This window comes from Lolium rigidum, chromosome 7 (genome assembly GCF_022539505.1).
Source record: "Lolium rigidum isolate FL_2022 chromosome 7, APGP_CSIRO_Lrig_0.1, whole genome shotgun sequence".
In the NCBI taxonomy this organism is placed as follows: domain Eukaryota; kingdom Viridiplantae; phylum Streptophyta; class Magnoliopsida; order Poales; family Poaceae; genus Lolium; species Lolium rigidum.
In genome coordinates this window covers 284,379,759-284,393,261 of record NC_061514.1, presented here as the reverse complement: position 1 = coordinate 284,393,261, position 13,503 = coordinate 284,379,759, and the positions used below count along the sequence as shown (strand labels likewise).

At 40.3% G+C, this 13,503-nt stretch overlaps 1 protein-coding gene across 1 annotated transcript; it reads right to left on the bottom strand.

The window, feature by feature from the left end:
* Positions 1 to 315: 315 nt before the first annotated feature.
* LOC124672883 (acidic leucine-rich nuclear phosphoprotein 32-related protein-like) lies at positions 316 to 1,167 on the bottom strand. The gene is made up of 2 exons (XM_047209044.1): positions 838 to 1,167; positions 316 to 774 (listed from the first exon to the last, which is right to left on the bottom strand). The coding sequence occupies exons 1-2, from the start codon at positions 1,165 to 1,167 to the stop codon at positions 316 to 318; spliced, it is 789 nt and encodes a 262-aa protein (XP_047065000.1).
* Between the last annotated feature and the right edge of the window lie 12,336 nt (positions 1,168 to 13,503).

Genomic DNA, 13,503 nt, shown 5'->3' with positions numbered 1-13,503 from the left:
ATACATCTATAGGTACACACCGATTGTTCTTACATAGTACAGTAGTAATAGATCACACAAACTACTACACGTATACACCAGCTGCGCGCTAGCCCAAACGATCGAGACCACCCATGCAGTACAATACTGATGGTGAAGGTAAATCCGTAACTCGGCAAAAGATCGATGAGGCATCTTGATTTGCTTACTTACCAGTTACCAGTAATGGCGATTGATTCTGAAGTGTGTGTGTGTACGTACGTTACGTAGCCGTAGACTGTAGACTGTAGCTTCGCTTCTGCTGCATGCGAGCTTGGCGCCATGAACGCCCGCATGCTAGAAGGCGCGGCCGCCGCCGCACCTGTAGGTGATCTTGCAGGAATGGCCGACCCTGACGGTGTACTTGTGCTGCGGCTTGACGAGGAACATGGGCAGGCGGAGCAGCGTATCGCACACGCACCCGGGCTCCACCTCCTTCAGCCAACGGCAGCAGTCCCTGTACGCGCGGTGCTCGTCGTCGTGCTCGTCGTCGTCGTCGTCATCATCATCGTCGTCGTCGTCGTCATCCTCCTCATCATCGTCGTCCTTGTCGTCGTCGTCGTCGTCCTTGTCATCGTCATCCTTGTCGTCGTCCTGGTCGTCGTCGTCCTCGTCCTCGTCCTCGTCGTCCCCGCGCACGCGGTGGCGGCGGCGACGGCGGTGACGGCGGTGACGGCGCCTGCGACGGCCGCCCCGGGAGCGTCTGCCGCCGGCGCGGACGGCGGTTCCGTTGCGATGGGAGACGGCCACGGAAAGCTTGGGATCGGCGGTGATCAGCGACGTCGCGTTCCCGCCGCCGCCGCCGCCACCACCACCACCACCGCCGCCTCCTCCTCCGCCGCCGCCCCCCTTGTCGTCGTCATCATCGTCGCCCTTGTCATCGTCGCCCTTGTCATCGTCGTCCTTGTCATCGTCGTCTTCATCTTCATCCTCATCTTCGTCATCCTCATCATCGTCGTCGTCGTCATGGTGGTGATGCTCCGGGCTGGTGGGCGGGAGGATGGCGCAGGCCTGGCTGGCGATGGCGAACTGGCTGGCGCAGTACTTCTTCACCTGCCCCAGCTGCGCCTCCACCGCCGGCGGGCCGAGGAAGGGGACCAGGAGGACGGTGGCGAGGATCGCCACGTGAAACACCGAGCCAGCCGCCATGGCTGGCTAGCTATGGCAGAGGAGAGAGCTCGATCAATGGAGATCGAGCTAGCTACTTCTTTGGATCGATGGTGTGAGCCTGGTGCAGTTGCTCGGCACGTTCTTATAGATGCGTGGTTGGTTATCGTTGGAGGAGTGGGGTTTCTCTTGGCATGTTTGCCGGATTGCTGTGAAGAACGGGAGTAGGAATGTAGGTGATGAGTTGTAGGTGCTTCATGCTCGTGGCGTGAGAGCTCGACTGGTCGTGTCCTGTGTTTTTTCTTTTCTGAAGAACATTCGATCGATCGTTCTTCTGTCTGTGATGTTCACTCTTCAAGTGTGACTAGCAACTCTTTGCGTGACTTGCTTAATTTACGTGCCAAGTTGACCATGTTTTTAATGTTTATGCTGGATGCTCTCGCGTAAGTAGCAGACCATAAGAGTGTTGTGGCTTAATTGCTTACAATATTTTCGTAATCGCTTGGAGCTAAATGAAACTAATAGGAAAATAGGTGGATTGTGTGTTAGATGAAACTAAATTGGGTGGATTTCGCACACCATCTCATTTCCGTTGAGATATGTGCCCTAGATTAGGTGTCTTCCTTCGTAAAGGGATACCCAAAACACCTCATAAAAATGATTTTTTTTGGAAAACTATATTAAGCAAATGTTTGAATTTTAACAAAAAAAGGCGAATGAGGTGTCAGACATTAGACTTCTTGATCGATGGTGGATGATAAATGTCAGGATGAACCATTGTCACATGGCACATTCTAGACGCGTCCGCTCCGCGGAACATCCGCTCTATATTGGAGTCCTTTTCTTGACGTAAGTCTTTGTATCTCGGCTTTAAATTAAGAAAGCAAGAAAACGCCAAACCATACATGTTGATGGCAAAATCCTGTTATAAAACACATCAAAATCTGGCAAACAAAATAAATTTGATGGATTTCACACGCCATTGGATTTCCTTCGAGATATGTGCCCTATGCTACTTCCTCCTTTCTAAGGGGACACCAAGAAAACCTCGTCCACTTGGACATAAAATATAGAAATGAGATATTTTTAAGACAAAAGGCTCTGTAGCAAATAAGTTCATGCTACTCAACTTAGGTCCCAAATAAGTTCTTGTTATTGTATGTATACATGTATCATTGAGAACGCCAACGGGGTACCTCCTACCCCCTGATTAGGAATACTCCTGCCCATATAGGAGCAGTCCCATACCAAAATGACAATACAAACAGACAATGAGCATCTTAGCAATCCTTTTATTTACTATGGGCATAGCTTTTTATCGAAGATGCTTCATAGAATGCTCACTATGGTTCGATGTAAATTTCCACCATGAATGATGCACGACTTAAGTTGGCCGCCCAGACGTTTCTCTAACATATATACAAACTCCATGGACTTACAAGTTTTCATTTTATTTCACACCGCTAGGCATCCATAAACAAAAGAACTGATATCAACTAAATAGGAATAAGTGCAATGTTGAAAGCGTGCCCCATGAAAGCATGGTTGTGCTAACTCCTAACTCGTAATTTGCAAGCATATAATCTTCATAAGATAGTCACAATTAATGGTTCAAGTTTATTAAGTGCAAGAAAGTAAATGTGTCATCAAGTTCGTGAGAGCTTTACTAACTAATTTTCTCATGATTTTTTTAATTTGGAAGATAAATAAAAACATGATGAATATACTTGGAATAACAATGATGCTAGTAGGTAGGTATGGTGGATACAATTGGCAAACTTTGGTTTTTGGTGGTTGGATACACGAGTAGAGCTCATACTCAGTACAGGCGAAGGCTAGCAAAAGACTGGGAGCGACCAACTAAGAGAGCAATAATGGCCATAATCATGCATAGCGACAAAATATTATTAATCAAAACCTAAAGTGATATTACAAGTCAAAAACTAAATGATCATAGAGGATTTAGTTGACAGGTTTGTAGTCATAACATGGTATAAGCATGTGCCAAGTCAATCCAATAAAGCATCAAACGAGAATACCATAATATTATGTTTTTTATGATGGAAACAAAACATGATTCTTTCAATGGCACATTATGCACTCTCAGCTCTTTGAGACAAGTCATGCTTCAACAATAAATACTAAGCATATGATAAGAATAACATCCAACATGACATGCCAAAGTCTATGCCACAGTCTAAACCAGTTTCCTTTTGCATCACTATAAGCATGAAACATTTTAATCGTCTGCAACACCAATCAATTTATTTGAAACAACTCTCATAGATAAAAAAATCAATAAGAACCAGAAAGCTAATCATACATAAATAAAGAAAAACTAACAAGCTCTAAACAAAATACGAGTGAAAGAATGTAATATCCCAGGTTTAGAGGCAATAAAATGAGAGAACACCAAAGTGTGCATTGCATTCATGCATAGAAAATCCGGGGAATTTTCGCGCTTCAAATAAAACTTACCACAGTTTCACTGGACTTGCTGGAATTGAAGTAGATCATCAAGTCAAGCGCTATAAACTTCACTCGTGATCTTTGCTAAAACCTTATTTTGGGTAGAGATGATTTGATCTATGTATTAGATCAAATGGAATTAGATTTACAACAACACATTCTTTAATAATCAAAACCTAACTTATTAACACTTGAAAGTTAGCAACTACCTTTGTGTGTAAATTAATTCACTTATAAATAAGTTAAACCACAGGGTCTAAAGTGCATAAAAGCCACACATTCTCATTTAAATCATAACTTATTAAGTATATGGAATATCATAACACTAAATCCATTTACATTACGAATTATAGTTCAAACTATTTGAATAAAATTAACTATGAGTACTTTGAAACTCATATGATCATGCCTTGGTGAAATCAAACCCAACTATCCAAAAATTGAGGAATAACCTTCAACCTTAACCTTTTGACCAATATTATAATATAATTCAATCAAATATGAAATAGTGACTCATCAACAATAATAAAACCATCCAAAAGACATTTAGTAACAAATGCCACTTGGCTATCTAAAAATAAATCATATGAGAGGATAATGATCATGCCACATGTGATGAAAATATCTACATGACTTGCTTTCCAAGTTATGCCACCTCATGCTCAAAGGATTGCTATGGATGAGGGCATGACAACCAAGCACCTTACTCATCTAACCAACACAAGAGTCACCACCTATGTGTCATGATACTAGAGCTTACCCAAGCCTATAAATAGAGCCACACCCTTCATCCATTTGATCCTCAAGTACCATCATACATGGGAACAAACACATAGAGCCACTCCATGTGAATTAGCTAGAATCAAGATGAAGAAGCTAGGAGGTGGAGGCATACCACAAGATAAAGGTTTATCAGATTTCATGAAGAACAAGCTACAGAAGATACCAAGGTAGAATTCTTAGGCAAACCATATATTTAGAGGATCATATCATCATCTCTTGAGTAGGATCTTAGGATATTCCAAGACATTGAGAAGTGAGAGAAGTTATAATACTAATCATAGCCATGTTCATACAAGAATACTAGAGTAATACTAATCTTAGTTGTTCAAGTCAATATTTAATCTTGGAGGTGAGAACCCTATTCCAATAACAATACCTTAGAAAACCAATTCCATAATCATCACAACTTAGTATTAATTATAAACCCTAAGAATCTAGGATGAGTGTGATGAGAGGAATAATAAGGAAGGATTAGTGAGGAATGAGTGGATCTTGTCTAATGCATGATCATAACTTGTAGATATAGATGATAAGTTAAACCCATATGATTGATAGATATCATCTACCACATAAAATAATAAGTATATCACTAGTAGTTAACCCCGAGACCAAACCTCATGCCTTGTATGGAGGAGTAACCCTAGCCAATTTAGCATAACCTAGCTTATGCTTATATTCTAATCCTAGTTGTGTATCACCTTGGTAATCACTACTAAAATCCTAGACCACATTTAAATACCAATCCAAGTATCCCTTTGGATTATAAGTAGAACCCTGCCATGCCTCATGCCTATTTATACTTAAATTAGTGAAGCATTATCAAAACCCTAAACCTCTTCACATAGGATCCAATCCACCTAAAATAGTGTTCCCTAACTTATGTATCATAGATCACAAGTACACATCCAAGCTAGAAGTGCTAAGCAAGAATCATAATCATAAAGTTATCCAACCATTTTCTTAAACCCTAGAAATAATCACTCACATAAAATCATGAACCAATCCCATTTCCTTTACCATTTGTTAAACCCTAGCCATAATTAATTTTTATGTGAATAATCAATATGGTTAAGCACTTGCAAAATATAATATGTTCACCATTCACATGTTATCAATTTTAGATCTTTTAAAACAGAATTGATTCCTAAATTTAAAGTAATTGAATTGAACCCTAAAATTCATATCTATTTGAATTTTAACTTGTGCTTTTAAGAACTAAAGTTAATCCATTATAAATGGTTGTTTAAAAACAAAACAATGCAGTGGGTATTATCATAAAATTATCTTGATACTCAAATATTTTAGAACCTGCAAAACAAAAACAGAATTCAAATTTGAATTCAAACAACAAAATAGAAAACAGAAAATATAAAACAGAAATTTAAAAGAGAATTGGAGGGAAACTTACCCTGGTGGACCTCAGCACCGCAGCAGCCCACGAAGCCTACCCAGCAGAAGCCCACGACGTAGCCCAGCCCAACCAAAAACGGTCCGCATACCGTTTCGCGATTAAAAAGAAGGTCGCCGTCGTCGTCTTCTTCTCCGAGGCCGACACCGCGGCAACGCCAGTAGACGCCGCCCTCGTCGATGATAAGCACGCCCCGGACGCCGCAGAAGCTTCCAGAACCACTCCCTATACATCTCACGTCCGAGCATATCCAGAAGCAAAAGATCTTCGCCCATATGAACTCTCGAGGCACCGCCACCTCCTGACCGTCGTCGTCGTCGTGTCGAGGTCTCAGAGCTCCTCTCGGCCTATAAATAGGGGGGAAAGCACCGCCGAGCACGCCTTGATCTCATCCAACCATCCATTTCCCCTCGGCATCTCTCTAGCCATCGATTTCTTCCTCGACTGCTTGCCGGCGTCGAGCACGAAGCCAACGATTGAGGCCACCCCGGAGCTTGCCGTGAGGTCGAGGAGGTGCGCCTCGACGTCGTCGTTCTACAGGACAAGCCGAGCATCCAGAGGAGGTCGGAGTGCGGCCAATTTCAAGATCTTCTCCCGCAGTACATCGCCGGAATCGGCGAAGTTGAGCTTGATTCCTTCTCCAATCGACATCGGCGGCTATCTGGGAGGCACCAGGGTGAGCTTGCGCATCTCTGGACCCCTCTATTGCTTCCTGGCATCAACCGTAGCCGTAGTTCGTGTACTCGCCGGAGTAAACCACCGCGGGACATGGTCGCCGGCGTAGCTCCGGTGATCCCCTCGCCAAACCAACCCTACCATCAGCTTCAGTGAGTCGAGGAGAGCCAGAACACCCTAGTCGCGCGTCCTAGGGGGCCCTGTAGCGTAGCGCCACCATGAATTGGTCGCCGGCGTTTAACCGCCGGCAACGCCAGCGTGGCGGTAGGGCCCCGAGCACCGGTTGACTGGTCGTTGCCATCGTGGCAACTGACTCAGTCAAGGGACCCACTGGTCAGTGACCGTAGCTAGGTTACGAATCGGTATGTTTAGCATTTTCTGTTTAATTTAAAAACCAGTAAATTGCTGAAACTTTGCAAAATCATATAAATTTCATTTCAACTCAGAAAAATATGAATAATATATCAAAATGCTCACAAAAATAAACTCTATTCAAATAAAATATAAAACAAAAATGTGTGTCAAAATAAAAATTCACTTATTTTTATCTTTATTAATTATGTCTTTCTAATTGTTTAAAATGCAAGTTGAATTCAATAATTAGTGAAGTTTCAAATTTAAATTTTAACTATTCAGTAACTAATTAAAATGTTAAGATTAATTTTCATTATCATATTTGCATTAACTTAAATATTAGTGGTAATTCATAAACCTTAACTAGTAATTATTTTAATTCTTAAACCCACTAAAAATTAATAGCATGTTAAAATTATTAATAACTTTATTTCAAGTACTTCATCACATTAATTCTAGTACCAAGTAATATTTTAAGAATTGGATCATAATTTAGAAACCGTAGTTTCAAATTGAGTAAGACATGGATTCCATTATTTCATGTGATCATTCCACCTTAAGAACCAACTCTAAAACCCTGGATAGGTGTCACATATGATCATGGGAGATTTACTTGACATATAGAACCCTAATTAGCAACAATTGAATACATGCTTATGATCCACTAGCATAAAACCAAGTCACATGAGATTATAATTTCATATCCCTATTCAAACCTTGTATGATCCACTAATGCCACCTAGATGCAAACCCTAGCTTGATAATTAGAGTAGTGCCATTGATCACCAATCCATTATACCACACCATTAGGATTAACCTCAAGCATCAAACCCTAGTAGAACCATAATGATAAACCCTAGTATAACCTTATGTAGCAATTCACAACACATGTTCCTATTCTACTAAACCCTACTTAGAAAATGATAAGTTACTTAGCTTAGAACCCATTAGAGATTATTTGGTAAAGCAAATATGAAGCCATAGTAAACCTAATAGCAAACCTATGGAACCATCTTAATAACCATCCTTTGATATGAGGCTTAGAAGAAACCATGGTAATAACCCTACCAATACTTGCTACAAATAAACCCATTCCACTTATAGAACCCAACTGATTTTATTAGAAAACTAAATGAACCCATTAGTAAACCCTAGAAGCCATAGCACCTATATATAGTAGTTCATATTCTTATTTTAACTCTGTTCTTCAAAAGTTATTCTTTTGAAGTACAAATGGCAATCAAACCTTAGAAGCCCTAATTCTTCTTTGATATACTCAATATTTCTTAAACAACATGTTCTTCAAAAGTTATTCTTTTGAAGTATAGTATAAGTAATCATCAACCATGTCCTGTAGAACTTAAAATTGACAACTGTTCTTCACATATTATTCCACTACTATTCTTTATGTATATGATTGTTATGATGTCTTATATCACTTGATTATGATGCTAATATAACCAAACCCTAATAAGAACCTTGTTTGAGAACCATTCTAAAAGTGCAACCAACCCTAAAGGAATCTTTACAACTCACATATCTTAAATCATCGAGGTTAGGTTACGCTCGGGACGATTGCATCTCATACTATGCATTATAGCATCTTTGCCAGTTCTTTAAACATTGTCCTTACCGGACGATGATGGTATTTCAGAATTTGGAGTTATCACGTATCGAAGCTTTTGCTTGCATAATCTTGCAGTCAAGAAAGGCAAGTTCATCGCTTGCTCATGTCATTTGATTATTTGTATCAAACTATATGCAAAGTACTATACTTATCACTCATGCATTGAAAAGCAAAGTATTATTTTACAATTATGAATATGACTATGTGGTGGGCAATGGAACCATGGTATGTGTTGATATGGTGGAGGTTCCATTGCATGGGTTTATATCACCCTAGGATTAATTACCAATGCCGTCCGAGTGATTCTAGCGCCGTACAAACCGCGTTGACCATGAGATCTATAATGGCTCCGGGGAAGCCAGCCGTATCTTTTCCCTTCGCACGCCAACGGATCGGAGAGCCGGTGGGGTGCCTGGAGGCACTGCCGCAATAGGTTGGGAAATCCTTTTAAATCCCCATCCATTAGTGATGATAAGCTCTACGATCTATGAGGGATTGTCCGGAGTACACCATGAGTAAAGCCGTATTATCGGGGGAAGTCTACTGGAGGTGTAGGGTCGGACAAAAGGGTGGGTTTGCAGTCGCGGAGAAGGCGGTGTGGGCTTGGATCTTACACCTGGCCTCACACCAAAGGAAGTGTGGACGAGCATGCTACTCGGTTGGCAACAAGGATAAGTTCTCTTATGGGAAAAGTAACGCACCTCTGCAGAGGATACCGAATTGTGACTCGTCACTCCCTGTTCCGGGAAGGGAACTGCGAACGCGGCAGGAAAGGAACTCCACGAAGTTCGGTCAACCTCGTGAAGACCGACGGGCATAGTTTTCAAAATAAAATAAACCTTTTTAAGAAATGTTTACAAAAACTTGCATTGGCCTATGACTTTCTGGTCTATGGCTGTAGCTAGTGCATGAAACACATATTTCCTAATATGAACTTGCTGAGTACGCTCGTACTCATTCTATCTCGTTTGAACCCCCTTCTTAGAGCAATGCACCAAAGGAGAAACTACCGTGGAACTCGAAGACAAAGGAGTCAACTGCAACAAGATGAAGAATCCAATCAACGAAGTCAATGGAGTCAACTCCTGCAGCGAGTTATAATGGAAACCTAGACTAGTAATAGAAGGGAATCTTTCCCTAATCCTAGCACCTAAGTAGCTAGATTTCTATAGCAAGCCAAGTAGCTCTTGAACTTGAGTTAGCAATAAGATAGATTACGAGTCGTTCTTCTGGAGCTTTATTTGAAGTTTTTACCTCACTGTAAAGTAGGAGGTTGTGTGGATCTTATGTAAACTGTTCGTGTGTACTTCTATAGACATACCTTGGACTCGCATATGTTTCTGTTGTACCACTCTGAGAGATGTAATATGGATGGAACGGTGTTTCACTTGTGTTATGTCAACGACTTGTGTACTACACCATGCAGTGGTACGCTGGGTCATCACAGCTGGTATCAGAGCAAATGCTTTGACCTTAGGATTAAAACCCTTTAAAGGAGACCTATAGGTTTGGTAGTGTCTATAGGAAGTTGTCTTAGCCAAACCAACTATTCTTCTGACTTGAGATGGGTATTCACTTGAGAATAATCCTGACACACTTGAGTCAATTTTCTTATCTATCTTTCTTTAGTAAAATTAGTTAGTTATCTTGCTTCATTCCAAAATAAATAGAACACCATTGAAGCTTAAGATAATGGGTGGTAGTAGACCACCGTTGGTATACAATACATGGTAGTCCAAAGAGAGGATACAACCATAAGTAAGATATCCTATTGGAAGAAGTATACCAATGCAAGTTATAGTTAAGTAAGAGTCATTAAATAAAATGTCAAATGACTGATGTTAAGTAAGGGAGATAAGTTATATAAGGTAGTATATGTCTATGATGAGTCAATCATAGGAGGTAAGGAAGAGTGATAGGAGTTACAGGAGTCTACTTTCAATAATAAACTAGGTAATCATATATGATTCACTTGAGAATCATGGTATGATGGAGTAGAACATCATAAGTACGACAACAAAAGGATGATAAGGAGTAGGATTTAGGGAATAGTTCGAAAGCTTAGGCCTTAAAATCCTAATAACTGTACCAAGTATGTTAGATCCATAGTCCTTAATTTAAAGAAGGCTTATTTAGAGCATATCACATAGAGAAATCCTAGAGTTATAGTTGGTATATTCCAAACAATCATGTGTTTAGAGTAGACATGTTAGAACTAATTGTATTATAGGAAGTAGTCCTCAATCGCACATATATACGGTATACCATTTTGTTAGTACTTCCAAAGAAAACTAGGTTAACTTCAATTATTCCAGGCCATATTTCTCGAGTTTACTTGATTGCAATTGTGCAATTAAGATAAATGTTGAGACAAATAGTAGAAATTCACGTATTGTGCTAAGTATCACAACCTAAACCTATCGAAAATCTTTTGTTGCTCAGATTGAAAAAGTGTTTAACTAACGAAAGTTAGATAATAACCTGGGCCATATGCTCAAAAATTGGTAGCTCAAAATTACATTCTGGCTGGGAATACGAATTTTTATGGTTACAACACAGAATCTATTTCAGGACAACAACTTCCCCAAATCTTACTTTCTTCCTATTAGAGGCTATTCTTGGCACAAAAACAAAATAAAAACGATAAGGAGAGATTATTACAGAGGTAACAACTTCCAAAACTCAACAAAAGTAAAAAAATACAGGAATTAAACATGAGTTATCTCCCAAGAGTGCTTTTCTTTAACGCCTTACAGCTAGGCTCAGTAATTTGAGAAGGTGCTCACGTAAGAAATATGAATTGAAGCAAAAGAGAGCATCAAGGAGCAAATATGAAACACATTTAAGTCTAACTCACTTCCTATGCATAGGAATCTTGTACACAAATAAATCCATAAAGAACAAAGTGACAAGCATAGGAAGATAAAACAAGAGTAACTTCAAAACTTTCAGCATATAGAGAGCTGTTTTAGTACCATGAAAACTTCTACAACCATATTTTCCTCTCACGTAGTAACTTTCAGTAGCATCATGAATAAACTCAACAATATAACTATCACATAAAACATTCTTATCATGAGCCACATGCATAAAATAATTATTACTCCCCACATAAGCATAGTCATTCTTATTATTTTTAGTGGGAGCGAATTCAACAAAATAGCTATCATTATTATTCTCATCACCATAATCATCAAATATAGGAGGCATATTGTAATCATAATTAATTTTCTCCTCAATAGTAGTGGATTAAAAATAACATAATCATCATCATAATCATCATATATTGGAGGCATAGTATCATCATAACAAATTTCCTCCTCTAAAGCTGGGAAACTAAAAAGATCATTTTCATAAAAACTATCTTCCCCAAGCTTAGACTTTTCCATAGCATAAGCAATAATGGTGTTCAAAGAATTCATATTAATAACATTGCTACTAGCATGCAAGTAAAGTTCCATAGGTTTTTTTTTTATTTTCTCTTCAAACACCTCATGTCCTAACTCAAGATAAATACTATAAAGCTCTCTAATTTTTTTGTTGTTTTTCATTAAGCCTAACTAGTGAAAATAAAAACAAGAAACAAAAAGATGTAATTACAAAATCTAAAGGAAATAACTTCGAGCACTCACCAGCAACTAAAAGACTTAGTAGCCAGAGGATGTGAGTACCTTTTACCTTACCTCCCCGGTAACAGCGCCAGAAAAGAGCTTGATGTCTACACACGCTTCTATTCTTGTAGATAGTGTTGGGCCTCCAAGTGAAGAGGTTTGTAGAACAGGAGCAATTTTCCCTTAAGTGAATCACCCAAGGTTTATCGAACTCAGGGAGGTAGAGGTCAAAGATATCTCTCTCAAGCAATCCTGCAATTACGATACAAGAAGTCTCTTGTGTCCCCAACACACCTAATACACTTGTCTGGTGTATAGGTGCACTCGTTCGGCGAACATATAGTGAAATACAAGTAATATGGATAATTATGGGTAGTAATTGCAATCTGAAATAAAAATGGCAGCATGCAAACATGTAGCAGAACTGGTTGTATACGGTGTTTCAATGCTTAGAAACAAGGCATAGGATACTTTCACTAGTGGACACTCTCAAGAATGATACCATAATTGAATATATAGATAGTATATCTTCACTACGCTACTCTGAACCACTCTCCGGTTTGATAACAAACACAAATTCACTGCGTAGGGCTGCATAAGCATTCCTTAATGTTCGCATTCCCAATATATGGACGCCTGATACGTCTCCGACGTATCGATAATTTCTTATGTTCCATGCCACATTATTGATGATATCTACATGTTTTATGCATACTTTATGTCATATTTATGCATTTTCCGGCACTAACCTATTAACGAGATGCCGAAGAGCCGATTCTTGTTTCTGCTGTTTTTGGTTTCAGAAATCCTAGTAAGGAAATATTCTCGGAATTGGACGAAATCAACGCCCAGGGTCCTATTTTGCCATGAAGCTTCCAGAAGACCGAAGAGAAGACGAAGTGGGCCACGAGGCGCCACCACAACAGGGCGGCGCGGCCCAGGTCCTGGCCGCGCGGCCCTGGCGTGTGGGGCCCTCGTGTGGCCCCCTGACCTGCCCTTCCGCCTACATATAGTCTTCGTCGCGAAACCCCCGGCACCGAGAGCCACGATACGGAAAACCTTCCGGAGACGCCGCCGCCGCCAATCCCATCTCGGGGGATTCAGGAGATCGCCTCCGGCACCCCGCCGGGAGAGGGGAATCATCTCCCGGAGGACTCTTCACCGCCATGGTCGCCTCCGGAGTGATGAGTGAGTAGTTCACCCCTGGACTATGGGTCCATAGCAGTAGCTAGATGGTCGTCTTCTCCTTATGTGCTTCATTGTCGGATCTTGTGAGCTGCCTAACATGATCAAGATCATCTATCCGTAATGCTATATGTTGTGTTTGTTGGGATCCGATGGATAGAGAATACTATGTTATGTTGATTATCAATCTATTACCTATGTGTTGTTTATGATCTTGCATGCTCTCCGTTATTAGTAGAGGCTCGGCCAAGTTTTTACTCTTAACT